This window comes from Fulmarus glacialis, unplaced genomic scaffold (assembly GCF_000690835.1).
Source record: "Fulmarus glacialis isolate BGI_N327 unplaced genomic scaffold, ASM69083v1 scaffold3325, whole genome shotgun sequence".
Lineage (NCBI taxonomy): Eukaryota > Metazoa > Chordata > Aves > Procellariiformes > Procellariidae > Fulmarus > Fulmarus glacialis.
Window position 1 is genome coordinate 27,037 of NW_009214752.1, and position 21,582 is coordinate 48,618.

Consider the following 21,582-nt stretch of genomic DNA (forward strand, 5'->3'; position numbering starts at 1 on the left):
AACATTTTTCTGGTTTTATGTATGTCCTCATGTGTTGCCACCAAGTTAGCCCTGCTATTAGCCGCTTCAGTCCTCTGATTAATTATACTTCTTGTCTTGTTTGGTTGTGGAGAAGAAGTCTTGTAGGCTTCTTAGAGTAGAGACTGTCCCTTCCTTTGTGCAAGACTTAGTAGGGCGTGGCCTCACTGTGAATGAAGGCTTTGACACCAATAAATGAGTTCCATTAACTCTCTCCTTGTTTTGTTGTGCAGACATGTTTGACCCAGCACTGATTGGTGACAAACCGAAGTGGTACGCTCACCAGCTGCAGCCCATCCACTATCGAGTCTATGACAGTAATTCACAGCTGGCTGAAGCACTGAATGTCACAGTAGAGAAAGAAACAGACTCTGATCTCACCGATGACAGGTTAGTGGGGAGCATAACCCCAGTCACATGATAGTTACTTCAGACTGCTGGGCCTCTCCTACTTCTCATTTGCAGCCTTTTCCTCTAGCCTGCCAGGTTGCTGTTTCATTTCTTCTGTCTGGGCAGAATACTGACACTGAAGTAAATTGTCTCAGTGCTCTGGCATCACAGCAACCTCTTAACCCTTTGCTAGTGTCTTCTTAAGCCTTCATTTAATGTGTTTTCCTGTTTTCTTTTGCTACCTGTATGCCACTTGACATTTGATATTTCCTCCCACCCTAATTCTTTTTTCTTCCATGCTGTTCTTTCTCTGGTTATTTCTATCGCAGTACTAGAAGTACTCCTACCCATCCTACCACTCTTTCAAATCTCTACTCAGTGCACATAGTTATGCAAAGCCTGTTAGTACTACCCACTGCCTGAGACCTCCTTGTGTGTTCAGTAAAATGAGAGTAAACTTTTTTTATAGTAATTTTGGCCATATTTCCCAGAGTTTTGCATCTAGTTTTATTATCCTTCATTCTCTGCTAGCCTGTGAGATCTTTCAGGCTTGGACTTGCACTTCTTTTACATTCTACACAGCACCAGTGGCCCTGGTAGAGTGGGATTTATCATTAGTGTAAAAAGGGAATGCTTTTGCTTGTGATTTCGAGTTCCCTTGAAGTCATCCTACACACACACGCACAGAATTAATACACTACTCCCTGCTCACTTATGCTTGACTTCATTAACTTTGCTGAGAGCCTTTAAATGTCTTCCCATATGTCTCTTGATGTACCTCAAAGTGATTTCATTTGCTCTGACTTTCATGAAGCTGGCTTCTGACTCTAGCCAGAAATTTGTTTGTGTAGAGACTAATATTATGAGGTTTTTAAGAGGCCCATGAAAACAGTGCTGATTCACATCTTTGAAACATCAGGCCCTGCTTTTGCTGTTATGCTGCCACTCATCTCTCTTTCTCACTTGTTGTGGCAGTGGCAGTGACAGTGTCGACTATGACGACTCAAGTTCCTCCTACTCCTCCCTTGGTGACTTTGTCAGTGAGATGATGAAATGTGACATTAATGGCGATACCCCAAGTGAGTAACTTTGAGCTGTACTTTCACAAGGTCCACATAGGCTCCTCTTCCCCATTCATCTGCACTGTGGGAAAAATGCCTCCCCTAAGTCCCTGAATCAGAGTCAAGTATTGTTCCATTGTGGTCTTGCTCTGAGGTAAAAGTGTCTTCTATACTCCTTCAATATCCAGGGGTAGGCTGAAAAAAGACATTTCTCCTGCTTATAAACAATCCCCTCCAAAGGACACTGGGTGGAGGAAGAACAGAAATAGGTGCTGCTGAACTGGCTCACTAGGTCTGGAAACAACCTGCTGCTGCCAGTAGATACGGTGCAATATGGGCAGCAGAGTACAAGCTTTCTCCTGCCCTCGCATATTGGTTCTCAGTGCTGGCTTTAATGAATCACTCTATCCTGGTGGGGACAGGAAAATGCATTCTGGTGGCTGCAGCAATAGCTTCTCTTGTGAGAGTGGGAAACACTCACTTTCTTCGATAAACTAAATCTAGGAATGCCAACAGATTTCCTATGTCCCAAGGACAAGAGGTAATAATCATAAGTTGCAACAAAAGAAATTCTGCTTGGACATAAGGAAAAGATCTTCATGGTTAGTGTAGTTAAACAGGTTCCCAGGATCAGAGTAGAATGTCAAGCCTTGGAGGCTTTCAAAACTCAGTGGGACAAGGCCCTAAGCAACCTGCTTTAACTTTGAAGTTACCCCTGCTTTGAGCAGAGAGTTGGAATAGATGACCTCCAAAAGTCCTTTACAACCTAAATTTTTATGCAAGTTTATTCTACTGAGCAGTCCTCATCTGCTAGGGATCTTTAGTTAGATGGGTAAAAGGCTGAGGAAGGCAGTGTTCTTTAATGCAAAATGATGTGTTTGCAGATGTTGACCCCCTGACTCACGCAGCCCTTGGTGATGCTAGTGAAGTGGAATTTGATGATTTTCAAGAATATACAGGGGATCTGGATGAACAGGCCGTGGACAGTGAAAACTCCCAAGAGAACAACCAGCCTCGTTCAAGTTCCAGTACTACAGCCAGTAGCAGCCCCAGCACTGTCATCCATGGAGTGAATCATGTGTGTACTGAGATGAGTTCAGCCCCAAGATCAGCGTATTAGGATATAAAGAATGGGAGAATGCACGTGGTTCTTTCAGAGAAGGGCAAAAGCTAACAGGACTGTGAAACCATGCACAGATTAAATTGCATGCTCTTTCTGGACTTTCTGGGCAAGGTGGAATTACTGGTACCTTCTTACGTTGGGATAGAGCATTCCTGTACATAGAAGCTCCCATGCATTGAAAAATGCAGCATTAGCAGAGAGCAGTGCTCCAGGTTGTGACTGCAGGAATTGCTTTTACAGAGTCTGGAAAGACCTGATGAGTTAAAAGAACAGGGAGTGGGGTGGGGAAACTCATGAATCTGTGGTCATTTAGGAAGAATAGGAGTTGCTTGCGTAAATAACCACAATACAGGGTAATGGAGAGCCTTTACCCTGAGCTAACACTTACCAGTAAGATCCGTTTTACAGGGGAGTAAGTCCCTAGAACAATGCACAAATACTGCAGCGTATATAAAATCCTAGATTAGAGCCACGGATAGTGGGGATGGGGTCGGGGCCCAGTAACAAACAGCAAGGACCCTGCAGACTTCCCAGTTTGAAATAATTGTTCTTGTCCTGCCCTTCAGTTGTATGTAACGCAAATTAGCGAACAGATCAATGATTTGACTGGTCCACAGGAGTCAGCAGATTCAGCAGAAATGGAAGAGAAGTTGGTTGCTGGATTTTCAAACCATCTCCCTTCCTTGCCACTGCAACCAAGCTTTCCCAAGATAAGCTTGGATCGTCGTGAGAACGACAGCGCAGCTGGCGGCATGAGCTCCTCAGAAGGGGTGGTGAGGAAGCGAGAGTATGACAATCCGTACTTCGAACCACAGTATGGTTTTCCTACGGAGGATGAAGATGATGAGCAGGAAGAGAGCTACACCCCAAGATTTAACCAGAATCTCAATGGAAGCAGGCAAGTCCTCCTTGTCTCCTGCCCTTCTGTACAGCACTGTTGGAGTTTCCATCTGTTTCATGTAGTTTAACGTTCATTCATTCAAATGTCTTTTGCACCTGAAACATATTGTTGATAACTTCCATTTAATATTGAAATTCTATAAACCATTCTGGTTTGAGTAAAGGCACACGCTCAGTTCCTTCAGTTCCTTGCTTTTATGTAAGCAGTAAGAGCTAACAGAATTATCAGTTCTTCCTAGAAACATTCTAGTATCTACTAGATACTGATTTCTGGAAACCTTCGAGCGATTTTTTTTGTGAAGCTTTGTCTTTTGGGGGAAATATGCTGTAGTGATTGATGACATTAGGTTTTCTTGTTGTTGCTATCAAAGCAGAACCCTTTCGCCCTCAAATCTACCAATGCCCTTTTACAGACAAGTTTTCAGCATGCCCTGAAAGGTAATACAAGCCTGAATACAAAGATGCTTCAATTCTCTTGGTTTTAATTTTTCTTTTTTTTTTTTTTTGTTTCCCACAAGGTAAGGGTAGTGTGGTGAAAACTGATGAGGCATGAGACCAGCATCGATCTCCCACAATCATACGACGTGTTGATTTGGGGCGGGAAGGAGTAAAGCTAATAACAGTTGTACTTAATTTCTTTAAAGGTCTCAGAAGTTACTCCGTCCAAACAGTTTAAAACTGGCCAATGATTCAGATGCAGATTCAGATTCCAGGGCCAGCTCCCCGAACTCTACTGTCTCCAACAACAGCAGTGAAGGTTTTGGGGGCATCATGTCTTTTGCAAGTATGTACTGATGCATTCATTAAGCTGGTTTTATTTATTATGTTAGAGTTTACAGAGAGATGGAATAGAGGGATGGCTACTCAAGAGAATGACTTGGTTGGCAAATTGTTACCAGCTCTCCAGAAGTCATGTTGGGAGCTACAGGACCTATTTGACTTACACTGCTGATAACTACTGCTTTATGTATTTTTCAGTAAGGAGGACTTTGGTTATGTGGTCAGGCCCTTGAGTTTTATGGCACTTTAGGGCACAGATCAGAAATTCTTTCAGTTTCATTTAAACAAAAAATTGTGCACTTTAATGAAGTTGATATAAAAATCTTACCAGTAGTATGCCTTCCATGCTACCACGTTGTGTGTTTAGGTGCTAAGTTCAATTTCTTGACTGTGCTCACCTACTTTCAATTATATTTTAATAATAAAATCCACAGGTGTGGAAAACTAATCTTGAGTTTTTTAATGAGTGAAAGAAGATACGGCCAGTTGAGTCTTGCACTATAGTGGGAAGCACTGCAAGAATTTTGCAGCAGTGGGGAAAGTATATTGAATGTTTCTGGTAAAATGATTGTTACTAAAATAAGGCTGCAAAAAAACCCCCAAAGAAAATGGAAATAATAGGCTGACATTGTAAATGAACATCTTGAAGTGTTAATCAGCTCGTTGATCTACATGAGATGCTTTCAGGCTGTCTACAGGCTTAACCAGATGATGATGCATTATTGTGTTCTTAAGATCTGTCTGTACTAGGAAGAACTTTTGTTTTCTCCTAATAAATGGAAAGCTTCTATTTTAAGCATGCTTCTGTGGCAGATTTACAGTGTTTCACAAGGCACAGTGCACAATCCTCACTTCAGAATTACATGCTTTGGAGATCTTCTATCATCCTGTTTTCTCATGTGGCCCCTACCATTCATTTGCTCCTAAAAAGAGGGTCAAACTAGAAGACACAGCTAATGTGAGGTTACCTGTTGAAGTGCAGAAAAACAGGTGGATATTGCTGTTACATTTAAGACTCAAAGATACAACAGCAGTGATTGTAACATGAAAGCTAAGAATTACGTTTTTGTACAATTTAGAATAATCTGATCACAGATGTGGTTGCAATGTAAATGAGATGATGTTATGCTTGTGAGACTTTTGGGTAATAAAGAACAACATCATTAAGGAGCTGGAATAAGAAGGTGAATTACAGGAAGTTTAGGAAGTTCGGGTGTGTGCAGTAAACATTAGGAATTTAATTGTTTTCTTCTTCTGTTATAGGCAGCCTGTACAGAAACCACAGCACAAGTTTCAGTCTGTCCAACTTAGCCCTACCAACCAAAGTTGGGAGAGACAAGAATACTCCCTTTCCCAGCCTGAAAGGTAACCGTTTTTCCCTTTGTCTTCTACAGTCTTTACAGTTTTTGTGACTTGGCAGTCTGAGGTCTTACCCCTAAGAGGAATCGTGGGGGTGATGCATTTTGGTAGTTTGGGTAGTACCTGTCTTAAGTATCAAGACAGTAAATTGTCTTGATATTTTTCAGTCAGACTTCTTCCCAACAATTGGGCTGTGTTGGGATGGGAGACTCGCTAGTCTAGCTTGTGTTAATGGATACGCTGTGAATGTTGGTTTTGTTTTGTATTTTGTTTTCTTTTATTTTTAAGTACTTAGTGTAAAGAATGGGAACCAAGAGGTTTGGCCTACTTTTGTACTGCCACTCTCCTCATGATTAGCCTTAGGTAACTTGTTAGAGCAATGATGCTGCATTTGTAAGTGGGGATAATGCCAACGTACCATGGAGACTGCAGTTTATGTGGCTTTCAAAAGTGTTTATAGTCTTTTCAGTTCACTAAATAGAAAATTTCTGATCAAAATCAAATTATAACCATACTTCAGCTCATTCAGAGTGAAGATCGATCCCTTATGTGCACAATCTTTTCATTGGAACATCTCCTGTTTGGCTGCAGTATCCTTAGATAACATGTCTGAATGGGCACTAGAGAAATGACCCTCTTACCGTGGGGAGTCAGACAGCCTGGTCATCCTTGTATCAGATATAATAACAGAAGGGTGCCTGAGCACGTGCTGGTGTTTCAGTGTTGAGACCTTTTCAGTTGTTAAACTGGGGAAAGGTTTTATTTTACCTTTTGAGTTATTCTATCCGATTAGAACTTACTGCGTTTGTTTTAATATGTTGATTTTTTTCATTTATTTTTTCCTCCTCATCATTTTCATCGGTAAAGATTACTTTAATCTGGAAGTGGGAAGGGATGTGGATGAAGGTTGGTATGATGTTTTGCTGACCTTTGACCTTGTAGAAACAAAGGCCAAAAGCTGGTTTTTGTGTTTCTGCTTTGGACTTTGTTTTTGAAACAAGTAATCATTCCCTGTGTGTAAAATGAGGAGGAACAGGACTGGTATGGTGAAAACACTAGCAGAGACTCTGCACAGCTGTTTTTGACAACCTTTTACCAGTTGGTTATGTTTTCATGTCCAATTGTACTGGATAAGAAACACACTTCATGTCAGGGTTATTTCCATGGGTAAACTTAATGACTGATTCCATGCATTGGAAGAAAACAGTGATGGGGTTTGCCATTCCACGTTCATGCTTTGCGCCTCATCTTCTGCACTTTGGTGTTCTTTTCTTGACTGTTGTAATCCTGTAGGGCCCTTAATGTTACTCTGCAGATATGAGGATGGGATTTCCATGGAGTAGCTCAGTCTGTTTTATGCATGTGCAAGTGTGTGTGTGTGTTCCTGTTCATTTACGTGTGCACGCTGGCTCACTGGGATTCCCACTGGGCACTTCACTGGTTTTTAAATGTTTTTGTCTCTGTTGTACAGGTATAAAATTGCTGCATTAACTTGTCCTTACCAAGTGTGTGTGGTACCCTGTGTTTCTAACTGTAATGGGAAATGATGCTGGGACTCCATCTCATTGCTGCTGTTTGACCACTTTCCATCTTCCTTTTTAATTTTTATTTCATGCACATCCATTGATATTTTTTCCTCAGTGATGCAGATGTTTTTGATAGTGCCCTTGAAATACAATATGTGCAATAGTATCCTTGAAGACGCATTACATTGGTTCCATGATGCCAAATTTCAAGTCAAGCACTATCTCTAAGATTAATTACGCTGGCCCTTGTTGTCTTGGGCTTCCAAGCATCCTTCCTGCTCTAGCGTCATTTGGGTTTTGTTTTGAGGGAGGGCTGGGAAGAAGCTGGTAGTTGGATTCTTTTGGTGCTGATGGTGGGGAGTGTAGATATTGTAGTACACTACTAATTGTATATTTTGTGTCCCAGTATTTGGGTTAAATACTATAATGGAGATTATTACTGAAGCTGGCCCAGTAAGCAATGAAGGTGGGTTCCCTACAGCATGAGCTGTGCATGATATAACAATTTCCAGCATTCCCTATGCCTGACTTTGGGCTACCTTTCTCACTGGGTAACCAGTACCACATGATCTATACTAGTCACCCCTGATGCATTATGCTTTTACATATAGTGACTAATTTGAAGATGGTTCTTGTTGTGGAACTGCATGCAGAGCAGCCAAACTTTTCCTGCCTTTCACCTCCTGCTCCCATTACCATCTTCTCTTTTTCTCTCTGCATTACTCCCATTACTGTTTTCTGCCGATGTGTGATGCTAGAATATGATATACGCTGCTGCTTTTTTGGAGTTTCCATTTTGTTTAAGTCTGTTACCTGTAATCCGAATAGGTGTGTTAGCAAACCTTAGCGTTGCTTGTTCCTGTCCTGGGATCACTGTTTTCCTCCCACCTCTTCCTCTCATCCTGTTTCCTCTCCTGTTTAGGAAACAGACGAGCCCTTGTGGATCAAAAGTCTTCAGTCATTAAGCACAGCCCAACAGTGAAAAGAGAGTCTCCATCACCTCAGGGACGAGCTAGCAATTCCAGGTAATATTTTTCATTGCTTTTTGAGTATAAAGTGTTGTTAGAGTGGTCTCATACTTGGCCAATGTTTCCTCAGAATTCTAGCTGTTGAAAACTAAATAGTACTTTTCTGTGGCCCTAAGCTTGCACGTATTGTTGTCTGAGCAGATTCGGTATGGATGGTCTTACAGTTAATAGTGCACATACGTGTTTTTCTGTGCTCCGAAACGTATCCTCTTTCTGTCTGAGATCCAAAAAATTCTAGGTCCCTATTTTAACTCAGTATTTATTCTTTTAATTGAGTCTGTTTTGAACAAGGTAGTCTAGCCAGCGGAGTTTTAATGCACCGTGTAGGGCATCAGCTGAGTCATATAAAGCAGTTTGATTCCATGAATTCATGTGAAATGCTTTTCTCAGCTTTGGGAAGGGACTCAGAACGGTGCAAGTGAACATTACCTGGCCTGTACCTGTGCTTTCTCCTCCCCTTCTTATGTAGCAGTCATGGGTAGAGTGCAATTTACTTTGAGCTACTGGGGTGGGGAGACAAGCACGAAGAGTAACTGCAGTTTAGACTGGGTAATGCAGCAGGCTGCACAGGAGTTCCCTTTTTCGTACCATTCCCTCCCCTGTGGCAAAACAAGCTGAAGCAGTACACGTGCCGAGGCTGCTGCAGTAGTGCTATTAGTAGCTCTGCGCTTCCTCTTTCAAGGAAAGCCTACAGGTCAGACAAGGCAGCTGTGGGAGAAGGTTGTAGCATAGATGATTCCTATGGATTCTGAGGAGTGCTGTGAAGGTGATAAGTAGAGCGGTAGCTAGAAGGGCTAGAGGAAAATCTGATTACGGCTTGTTATAGGAAATAACAGACAAAATAAAATATTTGATACTACACCTATAGAACAGAGCTTGGGCTGTGTGCAGTTACGTTAGCAGCAGGCATAGCTAGATTTGAACTTCTTTTCTTGTAAACTTAGCTTTGATAGGAAATGCATTTCTGTGTGTGTCCTGGCCATATCTCTCTTCCCATGCAAACCAAGGCAAGCAGAGGGCTAACTTTTGCCTGCTTCTTCTTAAATCCATCAGTGAGAACCAGCAGTTCCTGAAGGAGGTGGTACACAACGTTCTTGATGGGCAAGGTGTTGGTTGGCTGAACATGAAGAGAGTCCGACGTCTGCTGGAGAGTGAGCAGCTCCGTGTCTTTGTACTAAGCAAGCTGAATCGCACAATCCAGTCAGAAGAAGATGCTCAACAGGATGTCATACAGGATGTGGTCAGTGCTGAACTCAGCAGGGTCCTCATACCTAGTGTCTGCTGAGGCTCAATTCATAGAAAGTTTTTGTTAAATTGCCTCCTAAAAGCTGATGTTATAGCAGTTTTGGAATTTATGTTCTTGAATTACTTTCTCACTTCTGAAATAGTGACAGTAATGGGATTTTCATTGCAGGAGATCAGCCGCAAGGTTTATAAAGGCATGCTGGACTTGCTGAAGTGCACCGTGTTGAGCCTGGAACAGTCATATGCAAACGCTGGCCTGGGAGGTATGGCCAGTGTTTTTGGCCTGCTAGAGATAGCACATACTCACTATTACAATAAAGGTAAGAAAAGCGTTTGTGAGAATACAATGTTTATGAACCAAACAAGGTAGCTGTTTTGTGGCTTCTGAGATTTCAGGGGTTTTATGACACTTTCAAAATAGGTGAGAACTACCATTGTTACTGAAACCTTACAAAGCTTGAAACCATTCTCTTGCACATATGTAACCAGACCAAAGCAAAATAATGACCATACTGATATTTGATTGAAAATGGAAACTATGCAGCAAGATACAAAACCTGGGACTTTTACGGATGAAGTGGAAATTCTGAGGGTGGGGACCTTCCGCTAACACTGTCCCAACCACAGTCTTGAGAAGTTATTTGCAGACAACCTGAATAGGGAGGGAGATATTTCTAATGTGGAACCATATGAGACATATCTCACCAGCCATCTTGCATTACACAATGGTTCTTATATCACTAAGTACTCTTGGAGAGGAAAGTCTGAAAATACCTCCTTATTTTTCAGCTTTTTCTGAAAATCTGATTCTAATGCAAAATAAGAAAATGCATGTGTAAGGAAAAAGAGCAAAAGCTGACAAAAAGCTACCTCCGTGCTTAATATTTGACTCAGCTGTAACCTCAAATGATGAAAAGCTATTTATTTCATTGTAGCAGAGGACTAACATCTACTAACCACTTTACAGTTGGTATTCTGGGTGGCTTGCATCTGGGATTTTATGAGTTGGCTTAGATGCCCTGTGGATTACAGGTGTTAATTTCCAGTCGTTTTCAGAATGCTGGGGAAGGTAAGGAAGGCTGTCCTAGTGTAACAGTCCTGAACGTGGGGAATAGGCTGATCTTGGTAATTATAAGCCTTTTAGTCTGACACTGATCCTAAGCAAAATTATAGAGTGACTGATGTAAAACTCAATGGTTTTAGAGTGAAGTCTTGCTAATGTAATGCCAGATGCCATAATTTGATGGTAAGTAGAGTTTACCTAGTCAATTAATTGTGGTCACAATAGACAAAATTTGATATAAACTTTTAAAGCCTTGATGCATCTTTGAAGGACTTCTGTCACTATTGCATGACATCTTGATTTGTAGTCAAATTTTAGCTGTTTAGTATGTTTTACCCTTTTCCAATCAGTTGATCTGGATATTTCTAGAAATGTTTTATAGAGATTAGGGCTTATCTTAATGTTTTTTAACATGTAGTAGTGATCTAGTAATCCTAAAATTGTTCAGTTTGCATATGATGCATGCTATTTGAACAGGACACGATGGATATAGGTTGTTTGTCTAGAGGAAGCTGAATCTTAATAAAGCATGGTTGTGATTAATTTATTTAGTATGGCTAAACTAAGGACTTGTGTTCAGGAACAAGGACGGTTACCAATAATAGCAGGATTGGGAACTATGTCCTAGGAAGCATGTCTCTGAAAATGGCAGCTATGGGTGAACTTCCCACTGTCTCCTGTGTCTGTAAGAACTGGAGGGGGGGCACTGTGTAAACCTGGCAGTATAGATTTGGGATGCAGCTATTGTATTATCTCTGGATATGTCACTAACAAAACCCACAGCTGAGGTAGTGCTTCCAGTTCTGATCATCACATCTTGAAAAATTGAGTGGGTTTCTGAAGAGACCTACAAGGAGCTGGGAAAACACTTTTACTTTGAAAGATGGCGGTGTTCAGTCTGTTGAATGTTAGATGTTGATTGTTTTCAATTATTATCTAAATGGAAAGGTGTTGCTGATAGCAGAATCTTTGATTACTGGACAAAGGTATCACAAGGTCTAGTGGTACGACAAATTTAGATATTAGGATAAGAAATTTTGACTGTTAGCCTCATCAGCTATTGGAACAGCTTGTGCAGGATTGCAGGAGGTTCTTTACGGAAAACCTTATTTTAATTATTCTATTCTGAAAGTTTTGCTGTAATTCAAACTGTGGAGTTTGATACAGAGAAATAATCCAAACTGCCTTTGGAGATGTTTGAATATAGCAAGTCTTGGAGAATGATGGAAGAGCTATAGTTGATAGTTTTTTGGGTTTTTTTTTCCTATCTGAAGTTTCATTTAGTGTTACCCATCAAAGATTATTGTATTTGTCATCTTTTCACTGTGAGAGGAGCTTGCTTATATTCTGGAAGTGATATTCTTGGTAGTTTAGGCAGAGTTGTTTAATTTTGCACAACTCAGCAGAGGAGATACTACAGTTCCTGTGTCAAAGAAGATTCCTAGGTTTCAAATATACAGGAAGGAGATAATTTGAATATCCCAAAAACAGCATTCTGGCTTTCTCCTCTACTGTTTCCACCAGTGTGTCAGACTATCTGCAAGCCATGGTGACCTATGGGAACAAATGTGGGACTGAGCTGTTTCAGTGCCAGGCTTAATGATTTAGGTGAGACCATCTGTCTCATCTTCCTTTTCCTGCTCTCATTTCCTTTTTCCTTATTTTTTTCTTTTTTTTCTTTTCCCCCAACACTTTTTTTTTTCTTTAAAGAACCAGAAAAGAGAAAACGAAGCCCAACGGATGGATCTATCACTCCAGTTGGCAGGGATCCTGCATCATCCCCAAGAGTGGAGCCAAAACCTGCGACGCAGCTGACGGTACCTCAGCTGATGCCAAAGGCACCGAGCCCTGCAGGCAAAGGGCCAAGGGAGTTTGACACAAGGAGTCTAAAGGAAGAAAATTTTATTGCTTCCATTGGTGTGTATTGAGGTGCATGTGAAGTGCAGGAGGGACTTCTGTTTTGGCATTAGGTTCTATTTGCATTCTCTCCATTTTGACACACTACATTGCTGCTGTAACATGCTTCATTTACACTTTGGATCACAAGGAACAATCATACGTGTTTTCACTCTACGCTTGGATAAACTATCCAGGGCAGTTTTCTCCCAGAAGCTTTCTAATCTTAATTGTTTCTGAATTTCATTACACTTTAGACAACTTTATTTTTGGCTCTGTAATTGATGTTTTCAAGCAACAGGAAATGGCAAAAGGGAAACAGGGCCAGCAGGACTTTGGAAAGGGCAACTGTGGAAGGGACTATATGAAACAAAAGTTTTCTAATCATTGCTGTGGATTATCTAGATTGCATCCTGATAGAAGTGGGACCCAGGATCTGCTGATTGTTAACAATAAAAACTGCTAAGAAAATTTTAGTTGTAATGTTACAGTTTCAGTGAGCAGGACTGATGGATCTTCCTTCTATGCAATAGCAAATAGAATGTGTGTCCTTCTAAACAGCATCTGCTAGGCTGGTCACTGCAAATTTTCCCAGTCTAATTTCTTAGCTGATACAGCTTTTGCCTATGTCTGGGGAAAAATTAAAGGTAGGCTTTAAACTCTTTTACCTAAAAAGGGCTTTACAGATTTTTTGGGGGGACGGGGCGGGGGGGAAGAAAAGAAGAAAAAAATATTTTGGTTGGATCCAACTTGCTGTGGAATGTAAACAAGAGAAGAGTACCATCAGCATCTGAGAGAAATTCTTTGTCAACTCCAAAAATACGTCATGTTAAATTTTAGCCATTGCTTCTTATAGTGTGTTTAAAATAACTTTTTATTGGAATCATTGTATGAAAGATTCATCTCCTGAAAGCAGCGTGCTACTGTGAGGCTGTACCTGCAGTGTGTGGCGTAAGACAAGGGAAGGTGTGTATTGGGCAGTTATGTGGCAGGGGGGCAGACATTCATTCTTATACCCACATAGCGGCTGCAGGTTGAGTGGTGTCGAGTCCTTCTGAACTGATATTGAACCCCTCTGACTTGATTTGCTTTCTCGTTTCAAGAGGTAATATACGGAGGCAGTTACTCAGAAACTAGTCTTTCACTCTATTTGAAAATCTATCAGGGAGGTAAAAGAGATTCAGATTTCCAATGAAACAGACAGTAGGCCAGTGTTCTTTTAAAGAATGAAGAGAGATCTTTTCATTGGATTGCTGAGTCTGCTCCTTTCTCTCAGATGAAATTAAAGCCTCATAGAAATGGAAATCATAGAGATCAGACAGTCCATGTTTGTGAAGCATCATAAGAAGTGCTTTTCAAAAGAAGTGCTGCTTAATATATTATGTTAACTACTGTTAACTTAATATATTATGTTAACTACTGTTGCCAGAATATTAGCCTTAAACAGTTCGCAGTGTTCAAGGACAGGCAACAGGTAAATTCTTATTGGTGGTTCTGATGCTCTAATGATTTTCACGTGTCTTCTATGGAACTAAGTTACAAGAAGGATACGGTTTCACCAAAACTGATCAAAGTTCGAAAGACTTTAATGTTTTTTGAGAAGTCTTTTTTTCTAACTGGTTTTGTCTGTCTCCAAGAACCATGAACTAGTATGCAAGTCAGTCTTTAAGAAATTGCTGTAAAAACAACATAGTGTCCATGTTCATCTGACTCTTAAGATCTAGAAGTAAAGGGAATTTCTCTTATGTTGCAGGAAGGTAATTTAAAGCTGCTTGGCTATTATACTTCCTTTATGTTCTGTTATGGAAGCTTCAATATAAGACAATACTTTGGATGTACGGGACCAGAGCTAGTCATGGCTAGGCTGAAATTCCTTCTGTAGTGAAATGCAGACTTTGTCATTCAATCTAACTTCCTTAGGGAAGAAGCATTTGATAAACATTTACATGTGGCTGAAATAACAAAATATTTGTAAGTCATTCCATTTAAACACGAAAAAAAATGTTTTTATGTGAAGATGATCCAACACTGGAACCGGTTGCCCGGAAAGGTTGTGGATTCTCCATCTGTGGAGATAGTGAACCCCTGACCGGACGTGGTCCTGCAGCAGCCTGCCCTAGCTGACCCTGCTTTGAGCAGGGAGATTTGACTAGATGATCTCCAGAGGTCCCTTTGAACCTCAGCAGTGCCTTGATTCTATGAAGTTTGAAAGATGCTTACAGCCTCGGGTTGCAGATATGTAAATAAAAGTCTCAATGAATCTGTTGGTATTGTATGGACAAAATACAAATTGGGCTGCTAACCTTTTGACCTAGTTACAAAAGAAAATACTAGAATGAAAAGTAAGTCATCAAAAAGAGTGGTCAGGCCTTGGAACAGGCTGCCCAGGGAAGTGGTTGAGTCACCATCCCTGGAGGTATTTAAAGGACGTGTAGATGAGGCGCTTAGGGACATGGTTTAGTGGCCATGGTGGTGTTGGGTTGACGGTTGGACTTGATGATCTTAGAGGTCTTTTCCAACCTTAATGATTCTGTGATTCTATGAACATGATGGAATAAAATCATGTAGGGCACTGTTTGCAATAGCCATACATAAAGTGTATGTTAGTGTGGCGATTAAACTGCATCTCTGAGATCTAGAGGATCTAGCTGAATGTGTGCAGTTTTCTTGTACTACAGGAACAACGGCCAGGAGGTTCACAGAGTTTTCCAAAATTCAGGGTGGATGTGTTCCCGCTTGACCCCCTTGTTCATTTTTCAGAATGTTTGTGGTTTCTTGTGTACCTGTGAAGTATGAAGGATGCTCCCTTGTAACAGGGAAGGCTGTTAGTATTGAAAATTCTTATTTCTGAGGTGAAGAGTAATGGATTTTTATCAGTTGAGGACTGATCTTTGCTGTGCTTTAATACCTAATTGCTTAGCTAGGAGATTCATTGTGAAGATGATGCTTCTGATACTTTGTTTCCTGAAAGATCACCAATTATTTGCTTACTTCTGGGGTTCTTGTCTTCCAGGGTCCGTGGTTATCACCTGTAGTTTTGGCCTTTTTGTTAGGACACTGGTGGCTTTAAAGTTGATAGTTAATAGTTTCCCCCTTCACATTAGTGGTTAATTTGGTTTTACTGCATACTTGGCAGTAACTATTAATGAAAATGTCAGTACTTACTGAAGTTTCCATTACTACTTTTGAAATAATTGTTTAATGCTGGCAGATCACTTTATTTTGACAGCTTTTTGAAACAGAAAAGATTGTGCTACCTACTTTGTCTGCATCAGATCCTTTCTGGCCCTGCTGTCCTGTTTAGTTCAGGCTCATGTAACAAAGTCATAGGCATAGTATTTTATGCCCCTTGAGTTTATTTGAGGTTTTCCTTTCCTTTCCTTTTCCTTTGAGGTTTGACAAAGTAGTTGAGAGTAAAATCTAGGCTGTTTTTAATGTTCTAGGATATACTCCACCCTGAATTAAGAGGCAAGTCAGCTAAAAGAAGTTTAATGGCAGGTATTGTAGCTTTCAGCCTGGTGGTTTTTAAAGTAAAGCCATATAGAGCATCTGGGCACTTAAGAGGCCAGATGTTTTCAAAGCCCTTTAACAAACAAATTCAGTACATCTTAAAGAGATTGTAATCTGTGTCAGTGCGTGCTCAGCTAGATAAGCCTATAGGATGCTGTTTGGATCCATAAGCAATTTTATCCTATCCATCTGTGTACTTATGAAAGTTGAAGGAACATCCATCAATCATGAAGCAGATATAGAAATCAGTTGGCTAGCAGCTGTCTTTCTAGCGTTTTTTCCCTTGCTACATTTGCCTTGCTCCTGATACGTTTAATGATAATACTTTGGAGCCTTCCTCCACAATTGTAGCACTATCCTTTTTAATTTTTTTTTTTTCCCAATAGACATTCTGCTAAATAGAACTTTTCTAGAGCCTGTCTTGCCCTAATTTCTGCCATTTGCAGGGTGGGATGGGTTTCTGACACACTTCAAAGTGGCCTTTTAGTTGCTCTGCAAGTTTCCTTAAAGAGCAGTAGAAGAACATTATACTTCTTTTTCCTTCCCTTTGCCTTTGCTGCTTTTCTAAGAGTATCTTCCTCTGTAGCATTCCCAGCTTTAACCCTGCTAGTGAGAGAGGGCAGTGCCCAGCCTTCAGATTCAGTTCAGCATGTCAGCTTGTAATGTTTCCTTTGGCCGACAGGCCAGCACCTGGGAATGATCTGATGTTTCTGAGCAGAAGAGATGACTGCATTTCAGAGGGTTGAGGAATGTGGGTGACAGAGAAGTGCAAGTGCCTCATCCCTGTTTCGTCTCAGGGCTAAGCTTCAAATGAAAAGAGTGCATGCAGACTTCAGACTTTTTTCCTTTTCTCTGCATTGTATCCTCTTACGGAATTCCTTGATTTGGAGTGCTGTGACCTAACTTGAATTTTGGAAGTTGGCATTAAGCATGACTGATATCTTGCTCATTTTTCTTCTTCTTCCCTATTTTCCATTCTTTATACCCTGATAGGAACAAGTGGATGCAGAGAAGTTCAGCTTTTTGCATGTAAGACTGGTTGATAGGCAGAGCCAAGCATTTGTTGAGAATGCTGTCAGGTCAAAAATAACTTGTTGTACTTGTAAACATTGTGATAATTTTTAAGATATAATATTGGTTAAATATTGTGTTAACCTACGGTTTTAATTTTCTTAGAATTGCTGCTGCTGTTTTTGTACCTTTTCCTTTCAATGATAGAAACTAGACACATAAAAATGTTTCTGTAAATTAGAGCTTCTGTGATGCCTACATTTTGGAGGAATAAATATCTGACAATCTTAAAGGCCTTTCTCAGGAAAGGTGATTAATTGCATTATATGTGTTCATAATAGCTGTTTTTCCTTAGTTGGTTCACGTATGAAGGCATCTCTAACATTTGAATTCTGTAAATGAGAGATGACGCAGTGCTTGATTCCTAACATTGATTTCTTGTAAAATGGTGTTGATTAACCCTTCACTCGGTAGTTGTCATAAATTTCTGCCTTTTTTTTTTTTTTTTTTTTTTTTTTTTGAAATGAAGGGGTGGGTTTTCTGTTTCAAAATTTTTTCCCCATTTTCACCTGTCTGACCAGCTGCTGACTCTTTCTCTTTCTCTCCTGCTTTCAATGCATCTTGGGTAGAATTGTGGAACAAGCACCAGGAAGTGAAAAAGCAAAAATCTTTGGAAAAAACGAGTAAGGAAATTAAAAAATGTAGAAACTGACTCCTCCAGCCTCCCCATAACTGCCAACTCCCCAGGTGCAGGGTGAGCTTGCATTTATGGCACACAGTTTTTATGCCCACAAGAACAAAGGTCTATCAAGAAAGCCTGCGTTATAGAGGAGACCAAACAGATCAGTTTGCCTTGGGGAAATTGTGTTCAAATGTCTCTTCTTTTTTTTTTTTCTTTCTTTTTTTTTTTTTCCTCCCCTGAATGTTGCCTTCTTCAAAGAAGGGGAAGCAGATATTCTGCATCCTCACCATAGCAGATATATATATGGAAGGATTTTAAGATGTTCCCTCTCCTTTCTTAAAAGTTAAAGACCAGTTTTGCTTAACAAGTCTTTGACATGAATATATTGATTGATTGACTGAATGTTACTGGAATGAAGAATTCTCTGTTCTTTCAAGCTGTGGGATGGCAAATTTTGTTACCTGGCATCAACCATGAACAGTTTATGACCACAGTCAGTCTGCAACAAGAAATACTTTTGAGGGGGAGAGAGAAGGTGTATGTGAAGAATTGTATTTAGTGATGGCTGTTAGAGAATAGCCTCATAATAAGGGATCCACATGATTTTGGTTTTTATATCCCATGTTAAAGGAGGAGTGAAATAGTCTGAGGCTGTTTGCAGAGTCTAAATAGTAGTCTAAATCTACACAAATCTTAACATCTACTGAAATATGATACTGAATAAAATACTGAACATGTCTTATCTGCAGGTGTAGTACAAGGTTTTGCTCTTTTGATTATCACTGTTGTAAATAGGGACATATGACATACGGACGATAGCTAGTTTATAATAACCATGATGTGGTAGGGAGGTGTTTCCTAACCATAAGTGTAGTTTCTACTTTGCAGGGCTGATGTCCCTTTTACAGACTGAAGGTTGGGGAGGATTAATAACTGAGATGAATGGGTGAAAATTCCTGACATTCTGACCAGGCCTGGATTTGCTACATTAGTTTTAGGCTCCTCAGTTAAATACTTCAGTTAAGTATAAGCGAGCATCTGGAGTTAGTTCAGAGAGAATGGGGCACCTCTGCAGTACAGCTTTTACTGCATTTAAGATCTGAATTGCTTTCTGCTGAGGTAGGAGTGTGTGTGAGACAGACACATAGCACGTGCACACACCTGCTCTCCCAAACTGGGCCTTTCGCGTAGGTGTCCACATTGGGAGGGATAAATTGAGGTTTTAGTCATTTATGTGTATTAGACATCCAACTCCATACAGAAGGGAAGGGGAGGTTTGTAAGTGCCTGTAAATTGATAGTGACAACAATGTGATTGCGGTTATTGCCCTCCTTAAACTCAGTTACCAGTATTGCCCACAGCTGTGAAATACCTGAACTGCTTCAGCCAGTTTCACTTGCTTTAAAAGTCAAATTGCCAGAAATATATCTGAATTATGTGTTGGGACAGGGAGCTCTTAAATGGCTTAAAACACACAGCTGAAGTTTAGTATTTTTGCTGTAGTAATGAGATATAAAACTTTTTGCTGCATCGTTATTCAGAACTAGAAATGGTGGCCATTTGAATGAGTGGAAATAGACCTCTAGAAGTGAGCAGTGTGTATTTCAGTGGGAAATAAGATTCCAAATTCTTAGAAAGGATATTTTTAGTTATTTTTCTTTTTTGTAAATTTTGTTTATACTTTCTCTTTGTTAGAATCTGTGATGATTTGATTTACAGTAACTAAGGCATATGGATTTAGAGGCAGAATACTATAACAAATGAAGAACAGTTTCTGTAAAACACTTCGCATGGAGAATTGGTGGTTGAGTAGTAAACTAGTATGGTCTGCACAGCCCGCTTATGGCTTTGCTATTCATGAGTTTACATACCATCTCAAACTCACTCCCACAAATCTTTGTATATTATCCTTCTCTCTCTCTCTCTACTCCCTTCCCTTTTTCTTTCCTTTTCGCTGTCTTACCCTCTCTAATATTACATAGAATACAAACACGTTCATAATTCCCAGGTTGTTGTGATCAGTGGTTATAAGAGATAGTGGCGTTGTTTGCTTAGAGATACTGGATGTAGTCATGGGTATATAATACAAATATTCCAGCTGCTGATCATGTCTTCCTGTTACTGAATAGTTGGCAGATATGGATATGGCAGAAGTGTTGCATTCAGTCTCTTCCCCTTTCTGAGAGTAGTGACATTCTGTGTACAGTCTATAACACATTCTTTTCTTGCCTCGTTATTTACCTTGTTCAGTGCTTATCCAAATTTCTTTTCAGGCTCTACCTCTCCATCACTCTCTTTTCCTCCTGCCATCCCATCAGAGGACGATAGATGATATGATTCTAGAACTGCATGGGAAATTGAACATAAAGTTCTTTATCCTTTTTTTTCCCCTTTTTTGTTTTCGGATCGGCGGGTTAATGAATGCATGACTTAAGGCTTGCTGATTCCCTCTCTCACTACTGACCTATGTGATTGCCAACTCTGGAGAGCCATTTGTTAATGTAATTGGGGAACATTGTGAACTACAGCATCATCCCAGCTTCTTCCTTGAAATTCTTACTGGTGTAACACCAATTGTCGCTGTTTATGTTCTTGTCATGTGTTGCCTGATTTTTGCCTAGATAGTTGCTGCGGGCAACCTAACAAACTCAGTCCAAGACTGAGCAAATTAGCTGTTCAAAAAAGGATTCTCACCTTAAGTAAATAGATATTCTTTATTTTACCAAGAATAAAGTAAGTGGCTTCCTAGAGTTGAATGGCAACTGCTCTGCATGTGTTACTGTAACTGGAAGCTACTTGACTTTGTCTGTCCTCTTTTCTCTCTTGAATGGCTAACAAAGGTACTGCTTAGTAATAGTCACTCCTGGACTATTGGAGTGTCCAAATACTTTGGAGTATTTCAAATTCAAACGTTTGAAGAAACATTGAAGTAATGGTAGATGTGTCCTGCTGGCCTTGTTGTTTACAGTACCAAGGAATAAAAAAAATCAAAGGAATGAGAAAGCAAATCTGTTTTCTTGGTACTGTTCCTGCTTTCAGTCTGTCATCTGCTTTCTGCCATACTGTTTTTTCTTGCTACAGTAATGATTTACTTTTTCCTTTGCTCAGGGCCAGAAGGTGTGAAACACTTTGATTTGGGAGAAACGGATGAGAAAAAATCCCAAATCAGTGCAGACAGTGGCCTCAGTTTGGCCTCAGGTTCTCAGGTTAGTGGCTCCTATGCTTTTTTTATTTATGTGGTAAGAGAGAGGATTCTTCTATTCACTACTTAATTGTGGGAAGACTTTTAGGGTTTGAGCATTCTTGAAAGGCTCATTCAGTAAAATTTCTTCCCCCCTTCCTGTAGGGGACTGATCTTTGCAAACTCCTCAATTGTATGACCCCATGATCTTTTTGACATGCAGGCAGTAGTTTCTATTTGGCTGGCTAAATAAACCAAGGAAGCGTAAGGTGTGTGATTCCAGACCCCAAAGGAATGGGAACTGATGTCCTCTCCTTATGATAAAAACTAATGTGATTTTTCTTCCTGTCCTTTATATGTTTTGATTGCAGAAGAGTGATTTTGACTCTGTTCCCAGCGGAGGACCAGCAGTTATGGTCCGAAGTACAAGCCAGGATTCTGAAGTTAGCACAGTGGTAGGATATGCCCAAAGTGAAATCTTGATGTGATTCACTGCTTGCTAAAGTGGGGGAGGGCATTTCATGCCTACATTTTGTGTGGTATAGCTGCATGCTGTCATGCATGCATAATGTATGTCTGAGTTCTCTCTCCAGAGCCTCTGAGTGGGTGGCAAGAATATGTGTCTGACAGAACATACATAGTGCTTTATTAGCAGATTGCATCCTTCATATATGTTCCCCATTGCTGTTACATATATTCCTACATATTGGTGTATTTATGGAACTGGTAGATTGCAATAATTTTATAAATATGCCTTAGTTGTGTATAAACCATCTATAAAGAACACAAGTTTAAAAATGTAACCTGAG

General features: G+C 40.2%; 1 protein-coding gene across 1 annotated transcript in view; it reads left to right on the plus strand.

Annotated features, from left to right (window-relative positions):
• The window catches only part of MADD (MAP-kinase activating death domain), a 61,896-nt gene that overhangs the window by 13,064 nt on the left and 27,250 nt on the right, over positions 1 to 21,582 (plus strand). The window contains exons 9-22 of the mRNA XM_009578666.1: positions 252 to 408; positions 1,384 to 1,487; positions 2,354 to 2,547; positions 3,210 to 3,490; positions 4,137 to 4,276; positions 5,536 to 5,637; positions 7,564 to 7,623; positions 8,080 to 8,182; positions 9,239 to 9,425; positions 9,600 to 9,750; positions 12,204 to 12,410; positions 17,540 to 17,593; positions 20,701 to 20,798; positions 21,145 to 21,228. Coding sequence (XP_009576961.1) covers positions 252 to 408; positions 1,384 to 1,487; positions 2,354 to 2,547; positions 3,210 to 3,490; positions 4,137 to 4,276; positions 5,536 to 5,637; positions 7,564 to 7,623; positions 8,080 to 8,182; positions 9,239 to 9,425; positions 9,600 to 9,750; positions 12,204 to 12,410; positions 17,540 to 17,593; positions 20,701 to 20,798; positions 21,145 to 21,228 — 1,922 coding nt within the window. The remainder of the gene's footprint in view (positions 1 to 251; positions 409 to 1,383; positions 1,488 to 2,353; positions 2,548 to 3,209; positions 3,491 to 4,136; positions 4,277 to 5,535; positions 5,638 to 7,563; positions 7,624 to 8,079; positions 8,183 to 9,238; positions 9,426 to 9,599; positions 9,751 to 12,203; positions 12,411 to 17,539; positions 17,594 to 20,700; positions 20,799 to 21,144; positions 21,229 to 21,582) is intronic.